This window comes from Phyllostomus discolor, chromosome 8, assembly GCF_004126475.2.
Source record: "Phyllostomus discolor isolate MPI-MPIP mPhyDis1 chromosome 8, mPhyDis1.pri.v3, whole genome shotgun sequence".
Classification (NCBI taxonomy): Eukaryota; Metazoa; Chordata; class Mammalia; order Chiroptera; family Phyllostomidae; genus Phyllostomus; species Phyllostomus discolor.
This window is the reverse complement of record NC_040910.2, coordinates 39398926-39417993: the sequence shown is the minus strand read 5'-3', so window position 1 is coordinate 39417993 and position 19068 is coordinate 39398926. Positions and strand designations below refer to the sequence as shown.

The following is a 19068-nucleotide window of genomic DNA, read 5'->3' as shown; positions in this document are numbered from 1 at the left end:
CCTCCCCCGCCTCGACAGCGCGCGCTGCTGAGTACTGCGCAGGCGCCTAGCCGCCGCCCGGGCCTTGGGCCAATCTGGGCGGCCCGACAGTGCCCCCTTTCGCTAGCGGCCACCACGCCCACCCCTGGTCTCATCCAGCTTCTTAAAGAGGTATGAGCCTAGAACTAGTGGGGACGAGTGCTGGGTTCTGTATAGGGTGGGAGGGAAGGAGCGGGGCGGCGACCACATTGCTTCCGAGCGCCGCGGCCCCTTAGGTGAGGCACTCGCCAAATGCGTTCTAGGATGCCCGGTGGGCAGCGTAGGGGGCGGAGCCGGTTAACCCAGCACAGCGGCCGCCAGTGAGTGCAGTGTGGCGCCTTGCAGCGAGGCGCGGTGCTGCTTTGGCGGGCCGTGAGCCCCGCGCACTGCACATCCGGGTCCTGACGCGGCAGAGAGATCGAGCTTTGCACCCACTGGCTGGCCCCATGCAGAGAAATGTGGGACCTCCGGAGCTCCCGCATCCCTCAACCCTGCGTGCGACGCCCTCCACCCCGCCGCTGTCTTCTCAGCCGCAGTAACCCTTTGGAATCTTCAATAACGGGAACCTAGTCCTGCTCAAGAGCTCTCTGTGGCTCCCCACTGCCCACAGGCAGCGGAGCTCAGACTTTCTACCTGTTCCAGGTGATAAGCTTTTCTTTTTTTAAATGACAAAGATATATAGAAAATATTTAAAGGAGATGGTGAAGAAAATGGCTGGGTTGATTGCCTTTTAGAAAAAGGATGTCAACTTTTAACCCACCAATTCCACTTCCCAAGGAAATAACAGTAAGAGTGATGATAATAATACTAGCTAATAATAAGTGTCATGCCCTGTTTTAAGCACTTAACATGTTATCATTTCACTCTCGCGCCAGCGAACCCCCCAAAATAGGTACTATTCTTGGTTCCAATTTACATGTGAGAAAACAGGTCTTGGGTGGTTAAGTGACTTGCCAAGTTTGCTAGAACAAGTGCATAAAAAGACAAGCACCTGCATATGCAAACCCAGGGAACAGCTGAAGTTGCAGTTCAAGTCTGAAGGCCATCTGCTAGCAGAGTTTCATCTTGCTGGAAGAAGTCAGTCTTTTTGATTTGAGGCCTTCAACTGATTAGATGAGGCCCACCCACATTAGGGAGGGCAATCTATTTTACTTAACTGTCCACCAATTTAAATATCCAAAACACCTTTATTGCTTTTTTAAAAATTTAATCTTTATTGTATTTTCTGTTATATTTAGTCCCCTTACACCTCCCTGCCCCCACCTCATTGCTTTCGGAGAAAGAGGAAAGGAGAGAGAAAAACATCGATGTGAGAAACATCAATTGGTTGCCTCCAGTACTCACCCCAACCAGGGATTGAACCTGCAACCTAGATATGTCCCCTGACTGGGAATGGAACTTGCAACCTTTTGGTTATGTGACAATACTCCAAACAACTGAGCCACACTGGCAAGGGCAAGAGGTTTGTTTTGTGTGTATGTGTGTTTTTAAAAGATTTTAAAAAACATTTTATTTATTTTTAGAGAGAGGACAGGGAAGGAGAAAGAGAGGGAGAGAAACATCAATGTGTGGTTGCCTCTCACGCGTCCCCCACTGGGGACCTGGCCTGCAACCCAGGCATGTGCCCTAACTGGGAATCGAACCAGTGATCCTTTGGTTTGCAGCCCGAGCTTAATCCACTGAGCTACACCAGCCAGGCTAAAAGATTTTACCTATTTGTTTTTAGAGAGAGGGGAAGAGAAGGAGAGAAATATCAGTGTGTGGTTGCCCCTCAAGCACCCCTTAACCTGGCCCTCAACCCAGGCATGTGCCCTGACTAAGAATCGAACTGGTAACCCCCGGGTCTGCAGCCTGCGCTCAGTCCACTGAGCCGCACCAGCCATGGCCAAGAGGTTTGTTTTAATTTAATATTCACGTAAAGAATTTTGATAGGACCACATTTGAATTTTTAAACATTTTATGTTTTTATTTTATTTTAATTTTATTTTTATTTTATTTTATATATTTATTTTTAGAGAGAGAGGAGGGGAGGGAGAAAGATAGGGTGAGAAACATGTGAGAGAGGAAATCAGTTGGTTGCTTCTTGGGCATGCCTTGCTTAGGATAGAACCCGCAACCCAGGCATAATCCCTGACTGGGAATCAAACCTGCAGCCTTTTACTTTGTGGGACAACGTCCAAGCAACTGAGCCACACTGGTTAGGGCATTACATTCTAATTTTAATCACCCTAAAAAGAAACACCATCCCCCCTAGCAGTAACTCTCTAACCTCCTCCCCAGCTCCTGGCAACCACAAATCCACCGTCTCTAAGGATTTGCCTGTTCTGCACATTTCATGTAAATAGACTCCTGCAACATGTGTTCCACCTCCTGCAATCCTAACATGACTGAGAAATCTATCCCTGCAGCACCTGGCCTCCCTGTCAGCTCTGGATTCCGTGTCCAGCTGCCCTTGCATCTGCATGTGGGCTCTTCACCCTGTCTCACACTCTTCATGCTAATGCTGAGCGTTTTTTCCATCTTCCCCACCAAACCTGCTCCTTTCGCCATCTCAGCTGATGGAAGCTCCATCCCTCACCTTCTTTGGACCAAAATCTTGAAGTCGGCTTAGACTTCTCCTCTCATCCCTCACATCCAACACATCAGCCAAACCTGTCTGTTCCATGGTCCAAAATCTGTTGGAAATCAGCCCACTTCTTACTTGCTCCATGAGGGCCACCTGGGTCCAGCTCCCGTTATCTCCCACATGGACCAGCACAGTCCCCTCTGTACTTGCCCCACAGACTGTCTTAGAAACAGCCACCAGAGGGTGCCTGGGAGCACCTTAGGTCCTGCCTGCCCCTCCTCTAACCACACCCCTACAGGTCTGACCTCCCTGGGGTAAAAGCCAAAGTCTTCCCAAAGCCCGCAGTTTCTACAACTCATGCCCGTGTCCCTCTCTGCCCTTGCTTACTCTGCCGCTCCCACTCTGCAACTTCAGGGGCATCCTTCCTATTTCTCCAACTCTCCAGGCATGGTCCTGCCTCTAGCAGGATAGAGAAGCTTGTCCTGTGTCTCTAGCACCTCAGTCAATGTGTGGCAGCAGACAGGAGGTGCACATTAAATGTGTTGGATGAATGAATACTATCCACACTGTCAAAATTTTGAGCATATTATTTTATTTGTTTTTATTTTTAAAAATATTTGTTTCTAGAGAGAAGGGAAGGGAGGGAGAAAGAGAAAGAGAGATAGAAAAACATTGATATGTGAGAGAAACATAGACCGATTGCCTCTCACATGCCCTCAGCTGGGAACTTGGCCTGCAACCCAGGCATGTGCCCAACTGGAAATCAAACTGGTGACCTCTTGGTTTGCAGCCTGATGTTCCATCCACTGAACCATACCCTCCAGCATGGGCATATTATTTAAAACAAAAAACAAAAAACACATACGGGTTTTTTCTCAACCTCAGCACCATGGACATTCAGGGCAGGATTATTCTCTGTGAGGGGTGGGCGGCCCAGGCACTGTAGGGTGTTGAGGAGCATCTCTGATTTCCGTGCACTCCGTAACAGGAGTACTCCCTCTGCGACAACCACAGATTTCCCCAGACACCACCCAGTGTGTACTGGGGGCAGAGGGACTCCCAGGTGAGATCCATTGATGTAGGGCAAGGCTTACAGCAGGATGCATTAGGGATTCTTTTTATTGGGATCTCCACTCATATGCTCTCATATGCACAGGGGAAAGTATTATTCAGTATTTTTGTTAAAACGTAGAATTCAACTAAGTAAATTCGAAGTCCAAATTGGCTCTATTAAGTGATTCATGAATCAGGTAGCACCCCATTTAGCAAGTAAAAGGGTGCTTTAAAGGGTGCTTTGGGGTTGATGTACAAAATGGAAGGTTTTGCCCTGGCCAGGTAACTCAATTGGTTAGAGCATTGTCCAGATACACCAAGATTGTGAATTTAATCTCTGGCCAGGACCCCTAGAAGAATCAACCAATAAATGTATGAAATAATTGGAACAAGAAATTAATCTCTCTCTCCCCCCTCCCTCCCTTCCTCTCTAAAACAAATAAATAGAAAATTTTTAAATGGAAAGTTTTATAGGAAGAAGGATGGAGCAAGGGATATTGACAAAAGAAAATGAAGGATTATTTTGGGCTGGGACATTTTTTGGAGGGAGAAGAAAAGGGGAAGCGCTTTTACCATGCAGACTGCCTCTTCTTTCTATGTGGGGTGGAGAGGGCTCATGAAAGATTACCTTATAGTGCTTGACCAGGAAATTCCAGGCTGGTTGATTAAAATTACATTTCTGGGAAAGGCTGAAACTCAATTAGATCAGGTATTAAATCTAGATTTGGCATCATGAGCTTTTAGCATGACTGACACCATTTTGGGCTTGTGGCTTTCTCTTGAATATTTTAAACGCAGAATCTGAGGCTATAAAGGTTATATAACTTGCCCAAGGTCACACAGCCAGTGAGGGAAGAGCTAGAATTTAAACTCAGGTAGTCTGGTTTGGGTCAACCAAGTCAGAAATACATGTAGGAACTAGCAATGAGGCAGAGTTACTCCCTGATTAAACCATGCCCTTTTTATTCTGGTAAAATATATTTAACATAGAAGTTTTCATTTTAACCATTTTAAGTTTACACTTAAACTTAAGTGTAAACTTAAGTGTATTAGTGTATTAAGTACATTCAAATTTTTGTGCAACTGTCTCCACTTTCTCATCTTCCAGAACTCACTCATCTTCCCAAACTGAAACTGTCCCCATTAAAGATTAACTGCGCATTCCTCCTCCTCCAGCCTCTGGCATGCACCATCTACTTTCTGTCTCCTGAATTTGACTCCTCTAGGGACCACTTATAAGTTGAATCACACAGTACTTGTCCTTCTGTGACTGGCTTATTTCATTGGGCATTACGTCAAGGTTCATCCATGTTGTAGCATGTCAGAATTTCTCTTTTTCAATGCTGAATAAATTCCACTGTACATATTACCCCTAAACCATGCCTTTTTGAGTCACTGGTTTCTGGATCTTCTTAGCTGGGTAGCCTTGGGAAAATCACATAACTTCCCTGGGCCCCAGTTTTCTCCTGCATAAATAAGCCCACCCAAAGCCCACGGTGTAGGGAGGTTTAAGTAAATTGATTGAAAGGGTGGTGGTCGCAACTAATCCAGGAGGCTGCAGTGACTGAAGCTGGTCAGTAGGGGCCACTGTAGCAGCTTCTGAGCCCTCCCTGCGCTGCAGGAAGCACATGCGCAACGGAGCCTCCCTGCAGAGGTCACTTTTCTGCTGGGTTCTTCCCCGCCCTTCTCATCACCGCACCCTGTCACCCCGCCTGTATTTATTATTGCAGACCCTGAACCAGGCTGTGGCTGCTTTTGCACTCTGCTGAAGTACCACGCCTTCCCCAGGCTTCTGCCTAATGTAGGTCTGGGGATGGCGGTGAGGAGAGGTCCTCAGCCAACATCTGGCTGCTTCCCTGTGGCAGTGGGCCTGAACACCTCTCCGTGAAGGGTAATTGTGTGTGGTGGGGCAAAACTTAAATTTCCCTATTCCCCCTAAAATTCCGCCGGCTTCTGCAACTTACACTAAAATGTTCTCAGTAGGTAATCTATCTGTTTGAGAGGAAATTCAACCTCCTCTTAATGGAAACCTCTTCTCTTTTTTTCCCTTCCCCTCCCTTCCCCCCTCCCTTCCCCCTTCCTTTCCCCCTTCCCTCCCTTCCCCTCCCTTCCCCTCCCTTCCCCTCCCTTCCCCTCCCCTCCCTTCCCCTCCCCTCCCCTTCCCTTTGCTGGGAAGTGCCTAATACGGAATCCAGCACACACAGTAGGTGCTCAGTGCATTTAAAGATTGAAAATAATTTTAAGATGAAAGAAATTTACTAAGTGGGAAACTGGATACCTATTGCTGAAAACTGATCAAATGGCACATGTGCTTACCTTGTAAAATTAACACAAAAAAATTTTTAGGAACACAGGTGTAGGTGTTTAAAGACCCCAGATTATGGTCGTGGCTGGTAGTTCAGTTGGTTAGAGCATCTTCCCCATTCGCCAAGGATGCAGGTGGATACCAGGTCAGGCCACATTAAATCAATGAATGCATAAGTGTAACAACAAATCAACCTCTCTCTTTCTCTCAAAATCAGTCAATAGAAATAAATAAATAAAGACCGCAGATTGTGTCCGTGGAGTTGACATCTGCTGCCACTCCTTTTGCCACTCAGCCTAAAAAAAAAAAAAAAAACAACCCTCATTGAGAAGCTCCTGAAATGGTTCCCTCTGTATTAATTGCAGGATGAAGACAGCAATCTTTTTTTTTTTTAAGATTTTATTTATTTTTAGAGAGAGGGGAAGAGAGGGAGAAAGAGAGGGAGAGAAACATCGATGTGAGAGAGAAACACCGATCTGTTGCCTCTCCTATGAGGCAGACATGTGCCCTGACCTGGAATGGAACCGGCGACCTTTTGCTTTGCTGGAGGATGCTCAACCAACTGAATCACAGGGATCAGGGTACAAGCCTTAATTAAAGGAAATCAGGGCTGGGACATCACTTTAAAAAGCAAAATGTGCAAAGCATTTTCGAGGGCGGAGGAGTGGGAGGAATGCAGAGGTTTATTATAGTGTCCACACCCGAATTTGCATCTTTTTTTTTTCTTTTTTCTTTTGCTGACGCACGTCTCCCCCTTTTTGCAGCTAAGGAAAAGCACTGCAGTCCCTCTCCTTTTGACAGAGTGAATTTAGGGGAAGGTTCACCCATAGAGGTTTACTTGAGCTGATGAGAATATCATTTATTGATGTAAGAAGTATTTACTGAACATCTACTGAGTACCAGGCTTGAGCTGAGTTCTTTACAAAGAATAAAGATAACGGAATTGAATGCTATTCGTTCCCTCCAGCCAAAGATCTAAAATACAATCGTTTCTCAGGGTCAGATCGGGATACAAATGCAAAACAGTCTTCTTGCGCCTCCCCCTGGAGAGGAAGTGAAATGGACAGAGAAGTTGCGCTGCCCGAAAGAAAGCGCTTCTTGTGCCTGAGGTTTGGTAAACCAGCCCCTGAAGTAAATGTCTTATCAATAGCAATAGTAGCTAATTAAAATAGCTGACGTATATTAAGAACTGAGTCAGGCATGGCGCTCATCTCTTTACCTGCATTTAGCTCATTTTACTCTCCCCAAACAATTAAGTGGTATTGCTCACTGTACTTCCATTGTGCAGATGATGAAACTGAGGCACGGAGAAATCCGAATAACTAGTGTAAGAACATGTAAAGTGGTGGAACTAGAAAGATGTTTTGTTCACCGATATATTCACCTCTAGCATAGGTATATATGCACCTATTTCAATGCTTTGTTCTTAGTGGGTACTCAAGCTCTTTGTGGAAATGAGTAATGAGCAGCTGCTTTAAAAAATATTATTTAAAGTAATTATAGACAGGTAGTTCCAAAAATACTACGGAGGGGCCCCGAGTACTTTTTCCCCAGCTTCTCCCAGTGGTATCATATATAATATCAAAACCAGAAAATTGGTTCCGATAATCTACATTGTAATGTGCTTTTTAATGTGCTTGGCATTTTGCAAACTGGTGTAGTTGTTATGATTAATATTCTCAGCTAAAACGGCGCTCCTCGTTTTGTGAACCTGAGTATTGCATGTCAGAGTCGTGCACCTAGATAGCGGGCCGACCCCTGACACGCGGAAATCCAGGTGCAGAACGCCTATTCTGTCTATATCCCCGAGCAGCTCCGCCGGCGCCTAAAGAGTTAACTGGGAGAGCAAGCCCAAGCGCCTGCGCGCGGCGACGCTTCGCCCCGCCCCTGCTGCGCGGTCATATGATCCGCCCAACCGGCGTTGGTCTATAAAATGTCGGGTGTTGACGTCAGCGTCCTCTTCCGCCCTTGTCGCCGCATCCTGGGCTTGAATCCTTTCACTCGGATCTCCCTGGGAGAATCCATCGCCATCCGCCACCATGGTAAGCAGTATCGTCATGCTGGTGGCCTGGGACGGTGGCGGGGTCTCTGCGGGGCTGGCGCTGACAGGCCTGGAGTGCTACAGCCTCTTCTATAGGAACGAGACTTGGCGGTGGCCGGGCTGGCGGGCCTGTGGCTGGGAAAGCGGCGGCCGCCATGTCTGCGCCATGGTGTTCGCTGAGCTCTTTCTCCGCTTCCGGGGGCGCTGCCGCCTTGCGGCCCCCCGGACCCCGCTGGAGCTGGGGAGGAGGCGGGGTTGGGGAGTATGATGATGTGGCAGACGGTATAACAGTGGGTGCCGCCATAGCAGTGGGGAGAGGGGGAGCTGCCTTACGTAACCCACTGGCCCGGAGTTTGGATTTGATTTTCTGTTAGGGGCCATGGCGATAGGGAAGTGGCAAAACGAGTAAAGCCCAGTCCACAAGCACTCTTTCTAAGGGTTGTCTGGCTTCTTGTTTATCGTATCTCCCAATTTCGAAAAGCTGGCCCTTGGAGCCACGACGTGGACGTTTGCACCACGCAGGCTTTCCACTAGTCCGGATGACACATTTAGGACTTTCAAGGGTTGGGTGGCCCTGTCTTCCTGCCCAGGTGGAGGGGTGACCTTGGGTTTTAAAGGGGCTGTTTGCTTGGGCAAATCATGCAATATTCTAGTGGCAACAGGGAGGGGGGTTGGAGGGAGTTTTATGCCTTCCGTGTTGTTAAGCTGAGCGCTCACGTTTCTCGTCTGCAGGAAATGGGTTGTCATTTCTGAATGACAACTAAAAGTATGGGTTTTGAGAGGTGGGGCAAGTGGCATTTTTAAAGAGGTATTAGCAGAAAGATGGGGAGCTGCCCCAGGATCAGCCCAGTCCAGGTGGTGGTGCTGGCAGTTGAAGTCACAGTGCCAAACCAGTTCTTGAAGGCCTGGTCCCTCCTGAACCTCAAACCCCCCTCTCCCACCCAGGTGAACTTCACAGTAGATCAGATCCGGGCCATCATGGACAAGAAAGCCAACATCCGGAACATGTCAGTCATCGCCCACGTGGACCATGGCAAGTCCACACTGACTGACTCCCTGGTGTGTAAGGCTGGTATCATTGCCTCTGCCCGGGCTGGCGAGACCCGCTTCACTGACACTCGGAAGGACGAGCAGGAACGTTGCATCACCATCAAATCAACGTGAGCAAGCCCTAGTGCTCTTTGAACTAGTAGGGGGAGGTGCTCCCTGGAGTCTGGCGTAGAGATGGACTGCAGACTCAACTTTCATGAGGGGATTCTGGAGGGGAGTCTCTGTTTTTGAGCCCTGAGAGGATGTGGTTCTGTCTGGTGAGATAGGAAGCTCTGCAGGTATTGGGAGACGCATGGTGATGGAGGCTTAACCTAGAGATAACCCATTCCAGGGTGGAAAAGGCTTTTGGCAATGTCTGGGAGGGTGCTCTTAACATGCACAGGGTGATCTTCCGATGACAGTTTCCTGACTTTTAGTTGTCAATGGGGGTAAGAACCCAAAGCGAAGTGATCGGAAGTTGCTGTTTGTTTTCAGTTGGGAATTTGTCAGCTTCTCCTTGCTCATCTGCTCTGAGACTGATTTCAGCTGGTGAGGGCGGGGAAGGTAGTCTTCTGGCTTTCTGGTCATATAGTTGCTATTTGAAATCAGGTGTATTGAGCTTGGGTGGATCCAGGGTGGGGGGCTGGACAGGTGGGCCTTTACAGCTGGTACGTGGAAGGTGGAGAGGCTTCTGGGTGGGACGGCCCTTGTATGGGTAGTCTGAAGTCTGTCTCTAGGGATGAGCAATTCAGGGAGAGGAAACGGTGCAGTGTCTAGTCTGGGCTGTGGGTCTTTTTACCATATCATCACCCCCTTGCTTAGGGGTTATAGGCATCTATCCTGATGCCCTTTGGGCAGGAATCCCAGGAGGACACAGCAGACTAGGAGACCAGGACAGGTGTGTCTTTCATTCAGCCAACCTGTACTAATCTTTTTAGGGCCATCTCCCTTTTCTACGAGCTCTCAGAAAATGACTTGAACTTCATCAAGCAGAGCAAGGATGGTTCTGGTTTCCTTATCAATCTCATTGATTCCCCTGGGCACGTGGACTTTTCTTCAGAGGTGACAGCTGCCCTCCGTGTCACTGATGGTGCCTTGGTGGTAGTGGACTGTGTATCTGGTAAGCAGCAGGTTTCCTTACGCCTGGTTTGGAACCTGGGGGTGTCCTCCCTCCAGCTGATGAAAGTCCTCTGTTTACTCCAGGCGTGTGTGTGCAGACAGAGACAGTGCTGAGGCAGGCTATTGCGGAGCGCATCAAGCCTGTGCTGATGATGAACAAGATGGACCGGGCTCTGCTTGAACTGCAGCTGGAGCCTGAGGAGCTCTATCAGACCTTCCAGCGCATTGTGGAGAACGTCAACGTCATCATTTCCACCTACGGAGAGGGCGAGAGTGGTCCTATGGGGAACATCATGGTATGTTGCCTGCCAGCTGTAGTCGGGGTCCCTTGACAAGCTCCTGTCTACTCTATTGCATCCCCCTATCCTGCCCTCTGGGTGAGCTGTGTTCTTCCCACAGACTGGAAAGTCTGTGACCTCCTGGGGGGGCTGCCCTGAGGGACCACACATTGGGTCCCCTGGGGCTTCTTGGACCACTTGAAAGTAGGTTTTTCAGGAATGTTGAGGTGGCAAGGGGGCTGGAATGTCTTTGGAACCAATTTTATCTAGTTCTTTTTAGGGGGCTATGGGGTAGGGAGTACTCTGCCTGCTGAAACAGGCTGGGGGTAGGGTCAATGTTCTCTGGATTATTGCTTATTCTTCCTGCCTTGCTCATGGAGGGGATGGAGGCAGAATTGGGCGTCTTGTACATGATGACTAAAATTTCTTCACTTTGACCTGAAAGCAGTTGAAGAAATCTGATGTCTGAGGCCCACAGCACCCAGAGATTTGGTAGCTGCACTTTTTGCGTGTCCCCATTGATAGTTTTCTTTTGTTCTCAGATTGACCCTGTCCTTGGGACTGTTGGCTTTGGGTCTGGTCTCCATGGTTGGGCCTTCACCCTGAAGCAGTTTGCAGAGATGTATGTGGCCAAATTTACTGCCAAGGGTGAGGGCCAGCTGGGGCCTGCTGAGCGGGCCAAGAAAGTAGAGGACATGATGAAGAAGCTGTGGGGTGACCGGTGAGTCCTGCAGGGTGGGAGTAGGACCTCCTGCAACAAATCTGCAATGTGGGTGGGGACTTGGAGTTGATGATGTGGCTTGGGACTACCAAGTGTCTGTGGGGTCAGTCTGCCTAGGCATGTTACTGTGGCCTACCCAGGTCACTGTGGTTCTCCATAACCTGGTTGGGTTGGGTCTTCACCAGGTACTTTGATCCAGCCAATGGTAAATTCAGCAAGTCTGCCACCAGCCCTGATGGCAAGAAGCTGCCACGGACATTCTGCCAACTTATCCTGGACCCTATCTTCAAGGTGAGCTGCATGTACCTTTTGGATGTGTGTCCTCTGGGAAGACCCACAGCCTGACCCACTGTCATTTGTGGCAAGATACAGTGGGGCTGGGCATGGCCAGGTTCAAGGAGACTGCTGCGAGGAGGATGAGACAGCACAACAGTGAGGGTGAGGTCCTTAGGGCTTCACCTTTACAACTGACAAGATAAGCAGGGCCATACGGTAGGGGGGATCGGCATCCCAGGCTGAGGTGGGTTAGGCGAGCTGAGTCAGGAAGGTCTGGGCTTTGCATTGTCTGTTTTTGAGTTAAGTGACTGTGTATTACAACTTGTTTGTGGTCAATAAGTCAAAATAGGCTTTTTTTTTTTTAGTTTTAGTGGGAGGTATCTCCAAGATTTTCATTTGGGGTCAAGTCTTTTGTGGTAAGGTGGGGATTTTTGTGGCCTCGTGGCTCTCTGCTCTGCATGGCCTTAGGCTTCCCATCATGTTCCAAAACCCATTCTGCCGTCCCCCTGCCCCCACGTTAGGTGTTTGATGCTATCATGACTTTCAACAAAGAGGAGACAGCAAAACTGATTGAAAAACTGGACATCAAGTTGGATAGTGAAGATAAGGACAAAGAAGGCAAACCACTTCTGAAGGCAAGTACAGGGGGTCCTCCCAAGAGTCCCTGTCAGGGCTCCCTGCCAGTTGTGGGCCTGGCTCTGCTGTTGAAAGTATTCCCGGTTGTTGCACAGTTGCCAGTAGGGGTGGACAGGAGACCTCAGCTGTTTGCACGGCCTTTCTAGAGGACCAGACATCTGAGCCACCTTGATGAGCATATGATGCTGAGGGTCAAGGGTTTCCCCAGGCTGCCCTCTCCTGATTTTCATGTCCCTTCCTATAGGCTGTGATGCGCCGCTGGTTGCCCGCTGGTGATGCCCTGCTGCAGATGATCACCATCCACCTGCCCTCCCCTGTGACAGCCCAGAAGTACCGCTGTGAGCTTTTGTATGAGGGGCCCCCCGACGACGAGGCAGCCATGGGTATGTCAGGTTCACCTGAACCCCAGAGAGAGGGCCCTGAGCAGCCAGTGACCATATGGCTGGAATGCTGCTCATTGCCAAGACTAGGGTTTCAGGATTCTGGAAGGCTGAACCCCCAAAGGAATCACCCTTTTTCCTCTGATAGGTTCTTTTCTTATTTTTCAGGCATTAAAAGCTGTGACCCCAAAGGGCCACTTATGATGTACATTTCCAAAATGGTGCCGACCTCCGACAAAGGCCGGTTCTACGCCTTTGGCCGTGTCTTCTCAGGGCTGGTGTCCACTGGCCTGAAGGTCAGAATCATGGGGCCCAACTACACACCCGGAAAGAAGGAGGACCTATACCTGAAGCCAATCCAGAGGTGAAGTGCTTGGCAGCTCACTTGTGACCCAAGGCTGGTCCCAGCCCTCTCCTGCTCCAAGTTGCAGGAGGAGTAAGAGTTCAGAGTGTTGTGTGAAGTGCTACCAGGACGTGGTGCTGAGCTCCCCGACCACCACCTTTTGTCCTCACAACCCAGGGAGGCTTGTCTGGATGAGGCACACCAGGAAACAGGGCACTGTTCCTCTTTCTCCCCCAACTAAGACTTGGAGTAGAGCCCTAGATCTGAGTTGGATGCAGACGTTTCTGAACTCCCGGCAGTGGCAGCAGAGTTTGTCGCAACACAGTAGGGTTCGATCCCAGAAAAAATCAGCTGTATGCCAGTCCCTACCCCAACCCTAATCTGGGGAAGACAACTTGCATCGTCTCCAGCTCCTCAGGGCCCTGACTATGCGGGAACTGGTGGTTGCTCACACCATACTGCTTTTTCTTAGCTGTGTGTCAGATGTGTGGAGTCTTGCGTTGGGGAGGTGTAGGAATGGCAGGTGGCATTCTGTCTTGGGTATACAGGAGCTAGGATTCTTACTGAGACAATCTGTTGGTTTACAGTGTAGAGCCAAGGCCTGACACCCTGGGGGTTGGCACCATCACTCAATGCAGGAGGGATGGCCACATCCCTCTAGAAGGGAGCTTGTCTTGCAGGCAGTCAGGAACTTGGCATCACAGCGGTGCATTTTGTGTCTCTTCCAGAACGATCTTGATGATGGGCCGTTACGTGGAGCCCATCGAGGATGTGCCTTGCGGTAACATTGTGGGATTGGTGGGTGTGGACCAGTTCCTGGTGAAAACAGGCACCATCACCACCTTTGAGCACGCCCACAACATGCGAGTGATGAAGTTCAGCGTGAGCCCTGTCGTCAGGGTTGCTGTGGAGGCCAAAAACCCGGCTGACCTGCCCAAGCTGGTGGAGGGTTTAAAGCGACTGGCCAAGTCAGACCCCATGGTGCAGGTGGGCAGCACCCTGGCAGGAGGCACCACCATCACCTGCAGGATTGATTTGTTGGTGGCTGAGCTGGGAAGATGGGGTGGCTACTTGTAAAAGGGATTTCCCACTGGAACTGTTTGTAAAGTCAGGTGTGTTAGATGCATACTTCCCTTATAGTGTTGCTGCCCTTTTAAATGGCAGTTTAGTGTCCAAGAATGCTGGTCTTGGATTTCTATAGGCTGGCTATAGACTATGGGTCTTTTTTTTAGGTTGTTAATGCTGAGAACCAGCAAAAAGCTTCCCAGGACCCCTTGCTTCCTCCCATGGGCCCTGACAACTTCCCCCAAAACCTCCAGCTAGAAGGGATGCTTGGACCTTCTGCTCTCCCCCTCCCAATTCCCTGGGTTCCCCAAGCGGTTCTATGAGTTCGACGCCCAGGGGCTAATGTGCGGCCCCTTTCAGTGCATCATTGAGGAGTCAGGGGAGCACATCATTGCTGGAGCTGGTGAGCTGCACCTGGAGATCTGCCTGAAGGACCTGGAGGAGGACCATGCCTGCATTCCTATCAAGGTGAGGCATGTCCCCATTACTAAGGGTAGGGGGACATGTAGAGATGGCAGGGCCCCATGTCCTGGCTGGCCTAAGAATTCCCTCCATCTCCACTCATGCCTGCCGGATGAGGTGGCTTCCCTATGAAACCAGCAGTTCACACACATCCTTAACAGCGTTGAGGTTGTAGTGTGAGGAATTTGCTTTCCAAATACTCTAAATACAGAAGCAGGCATTTAGTGGCCTTAGGCCCAGCTGCTGGCACTCTGGTTTTCATTCTCCGCCTTTTCACAGAGCTTGAGTTTCTTTTTTTTGGCCTTCATTATGTGTGTTTGCTCCTTGTTAAGCCTCTTAAACTTTTCATTTCTCTCATAGAAGTCTGTTCTTTTTTTCAGTTAATGGCTTTTTCATGTCTCCTGTGTAACAAAGTTACATAAATGTGACAAAATTGAATTAGGTCAGTGTCTGCTATTAGCATGTTGTTTTTTTCCAGTTAATACTGCATAGAATTTCACAAGATAAATGATTTTTTTAGTCCTACTGGCAGTGGGTAGCCCCCTTCGAGGGAAGGGCTGCACACCTTGTGTTTATGCCTAAGTTAGACATACATGGCTTTGTGCCACCAAATCAAGCCAATGGTTGTGATGTTTACACCCACTGCCAGTGGTTTATCGAGTCTCTTTGGGAGACCCCTTTCCTGGGTGATCACCACCTCCTGCCGGCAGTTCTGACCCTCATGCTCCTTTTGCAGAAATCCGACCCAGTTGTCTCCTATCGCGAGACGGTCAGTGAGGAGTCGAATGTGCTCTGCCTGTCCAAGTCTCCCAATAAGCACAACCGTCTGTACATGAAGGCACGGCCCTTCCCCGATGGCCTGGCTGAGGACATTGACAAGGGTGAAGTGTCAGCCCGCCAGGAGCTCAAGCAGCGGGCCCGATACCTGGCTGAAAAGTATGAATGGGATGTGGCTGAGGCCCGCAAGATTTGGTGCTTTGGGCCCGATGGCACTGGGCCCAATATCCTCACCGACATCACCAAGGGTGTACAGTACCTCAACGAGATCAAGGACAGTGTAGTGGCTGGCTTCCAGTGGGCCACAAAGGAGGTGAGGGGTCACTTGGCTGTCCAGATGATAAATCATTAGCCTCAGTTTGTCAGTGGGGCCCTGGCACAGGCCCGGGCAACACTGTGCAGGCTTGTGGGGGGATCCTCAGGGTCACCTGTCTCCATTTCTGTGTTAGCAAAGTGAGGCCAGTGGTTGCCTCTCCCGGGGAAGGATACCCTGGGAATGTTGAGCAAGGCAACATGCTAGGTCCCTGTGGTCAGAGATTTGGTTCCTGGAATAGGCAGGGCTGTGTGACTGATGTGTTGCCGCTCTCGGAGGGCTGCAGTACAGGCAGGAGCTTGATGGTGGTTTTGGCCCACTTCCTGTGCAGGGGGCACTGTGTGAGGAGAACATGCGGGGTGTACGCTTCGATGTCCACGATGTGACACTGCATGCTGACGCTATCCACCGTGGAGGTGGCCAGATCATCCCCACAGCCCGGCGCTGCCTATATGCGAGTGTGCTGACAGCCCAGCCCCGGCTCATGGAGCCCATTTACCTTGTGGAAATCCAGGTAGGTTTGGTAGGCCTGGCCATCCTGGTGCGACTGAGCCCTGTATTGCCTAGCAGCTGCTGATAATCTTTCATTGCCTGACAGTGTCCAGAGCAAGTGGTTGGTGGTATCTATGGCGTCCTGAACAGAAAGCGGGGCCATGTCTTTGAGGAGTCCCAGGTGGCTGGCACCCCTATGTTTGTGGTAAAGGCCTACCTGCCCGTTAATGAGTCTTTTGGTAAGTAACCCTAAGTCCCCTAAGTAGCTCTCAGTTGCCTGCTGCCTACTGGCACTGCAGCCAGCCTGGTCCAGTTATTGCCCCCTCGTGCGAGGCCCAAAGTGAGTCTTATGGGAGCTATGGATATTACCTGCAAACTGCTTCCCTTCTGAAATGCCTGTACATTTGGCCCATTTCCCGTGGACCTCTGAATTCCTGAATTTTGGGGGGAAGTAGTATCTCAGGTGTGTGACTCAATGAGATCTTTTAAGATTGAGGCTGGCAGAGAAATAAGTAGGTCAGGCTCATCCTGAGAGTGAGCAGGTGGGGACTTAGCTGGGGCAGCATTGCTTCACTTGTTAAGGCTGGGGTGAGGAGCAGGGTTGGTGGTTTAACATCTGATCTGACTTGGGTTGTCTGGACTATTTCTGGTCTGTGTTTGAGTGACCCCACCTTCAGGGATTGGCCAAGGCACCAAGCCAGGCTGCCCAGTGAGCCCTGTACCTGCTTCTCCTCACAGGCTTCACCGCTGACCTGAGATCCAACACAGGTGGTCAGGCCTTCCCACAGTGTGTGTTTGACCACTGGCAGATCCTGCCTGGGGACCCCTTTGACAACACTAGCCGCCCCAGCCAGGTGGTGGCCGAGACACGCAAGCGCAAAGGCCTAAAGGAAGGCATCCCGGCCCTGGACAACTTCCTGGACAAATTGTAGGTTGCCCTCCCTGCAGCCTGCCACCCAGGTGCCGCCCCCCACACTGGCTCACGATCAACCACAGCAGCCCTCATTCTCCAGCACCTCAAGACTGTCCAGACACAGGGCTGCTCGCCTGGCAGGTTCTGGGGCCACTTCATGCCATCACTCAACATGAACACTTGATGCTGTTTCGTTCAATATTTATTTCAAGATTTCAGAAGCAACAGAAATGCCCTGGCCACAGGGACTTATTTGGCTCATGGGGGAGGTGGGATGGTACACTCAACACTTTTATTTTTTTCCATTTATGAGGGAAACTCAAATGTCCAAAAAAGAACTAAACGCATTAAGAGGTTTGTTTGGGTAAATGGCCCGTAGTGGATTTTCCCCCAGAATGGGGGAAGGAGCAAGCAGGTAGACATTTCTGTTTGGACAGAAGCTAGAAGGCAGGAAATCTTGTGCAATGTCACCATGAGCACCTCCAGCTGTATTAGTGCCATTGGAATAATAAATTTGATTATGGTGGTGACTGTGTGTGTCCATGTGACTTCCTTTTCAGTTTACTCGGGGTGGGATGGGCGTAACACGGCCAAAGGTAATACCATGATACAAAAAGCTAATGCAGCCCTGGTTGTATAGCTAAGTAGCTTAGAGTGCTGTCCTGATAACACCAATATTGTGGGTTCAATCCCCTGTTGGGCTGCATGCAGGAAGTAACCAGTGAATGCAGAATTGGAACCAAAAATTGATGTTTCTTTTCCTCTCCCCTCTATCTAAAATCAGTGAGTAAAAGTTTCTTAGTTTAACTTTAGCTCTGGCTGGTAAGGCTTAGTGGTTTGAGCACTGGCCTGTAAACTGAAAGGTTGCTGGTTCAATTCTGGTCAGGGCACATGTCTGGGCTACCAGCCAGGTACCCAGTAGGGAACATTCGAGAGGCTGTTAATGGTTTCCTTGCATGTCAATGTTTCTCTCCCTTACCCTCTTTCTAAAAACAAGTAAAATCTTTTTTAAAAATTAACTGAAATGTCAGTCCAAATGTCAGACCACCTAGGGCCATCTAATGGAACTGAACTGCTGTGATGGTGGGCCAGTCTCACCTGTCCACTCTGCAGAGGGGTGAGCCACTGGCCCCATGAGGCTAGAGAGCACTTGAAATGGGACTAGTACAGTCAAGGTCTGAAATATAAAAAAATTTTTGTTCATTGATTTTTGAGAAACAGATGTGCTGTTCCACTTTTTATTTTTAAGATTTTATCTTTAGATAGATGGGGAAGGGAGGCAGAAAGAGGGAGAGAAACATCGGTTGCCTCCTGCACATGCCCCAGCCAAGGGCCAAAACCCACAACCCAAGGCTTGTCCCCTGACCTGGAATCAAACCAGTGACCCCTTGCTTTGTTGGATGATGCCCACTCAACTGAGCCACATTGGACAGGGCTGTTCTACTTATGCATTCATTGGTTGATCATTGTATGTTCCCTGACCAGGGATCAAACACTCAACCTTGGTGTGTTGTACCATGTTAACCAACAAGAACTGAATTCTTAGTTTCGCTTTACATTTCCATAGTGTGATGGTGCTGGGGCTGCTATACTGATTAGTGCAGGCTTGGAGAACTTAAATTGTCCCTGTTTTCATGGAGGTCATGGTCCAATGAGAAAAGCTACAAATAACCACACACTTAACCACTCAAGTTCTGTTTGTTTTTGTTATAACAAAACCTGATAGGTACTTGATAGATTTTTATTTTAACTTTAAAACATTTAATTCCAGACCAAGATCTAATTAGAATTTCTAAGTCTTTGGGTAAGCAATACCCCAAGTGTATTAAGACAGTCTAAAACAGTGATAGTGCCCCTTGGTGGGCATTCTGAGTTGTCAAAAGCGACAGGAGGCCATCAGCATTTACAAGGCAGGAACCAGGTGTCTTGGATGTCGAGAAGGTATGAAACAGCCCTCCCAGCCCCAGAGTTGTGCAGCCACTGGACCCCTGGCATCCTTAAAAAGTCCCACCAGATCATTGGTATTGGTGAGAATTTCTTGCCATTATCTCAACCATTGCTTAACACTATAAAATACACTTGAATAATTTTGTACTTACAGGAAAGTTGCAAAGATGTTAGATAAGATCTTTACCTAACCACTGCATTTGTCAGACCTCACAAACATTGGTACCTTACTATTAAATGACAGTTACTTGTTTTTTCCACTACTGTCCTTTTCTGTTTCAGGATCCAATCCAGGATACCACGCTGCATTTTATTTTGCACATTTTGAGTAGTC

General features: G+C 49.1%; 1 protein-coding gene, 1 long non-coding RNA gene and 1 other non-coding gene across 3 annotated transcripts; all 3 read left to right on the top strand.

Moving 5' to 3' along the window:
* The first annotated feature begins 18 nt into the window (after positions 1-18).
* Positions 19-7613, top strand: LOC118502277. Its single transcript, XR_004904989.1, has 3 exons — positions 19-660; positions 5368-5528; positions 6940-7613. It is a non-coding gene; the product is annotated as an uncharacterized LOC118502277 (long non-coding RNA).
* A 147-nt stretch (positions 7614-7760) lies between these two features.
* Positions 7761-17317, top strand: EEF2 (eukaryotic translation elongation factor 2). Its single transcript, XM_028520758.2, has 15 exons — positions 7761-7984; positions 8929-9143; positions 9951-10132; positions 10216-10427; positions 10952-11130; positions 11316-11421; positions 11928-12041; positions 12287-12425; positions 12591-12786; positions 13494-13752; positions 14191-14298; positions 15029-15382; positions 15714-15896; positions 15981-16113; positions 16613-17317. The coding sequence occupies exons 1-15, from the start codon at positions 7982-7984 to the stop codon at positions 16804-16806; spliced, it is 2577 nt and encodes an 858-aa protein (XP_028376559.1). The 5' UTR covers positions 7761-7981; the 3' UTR covers positions 16807-17317.
* On the top strand, positions 10816-10880 carry LOC114504420. The gene has a single exon (XR_003685192.1). It is a non-coding gene; the product is annotated as a small nucleolar RNA SNORD37 (small nucleolar RNA).
* Positions 17318-19068: the final 1751 nt, after the last annotated feature.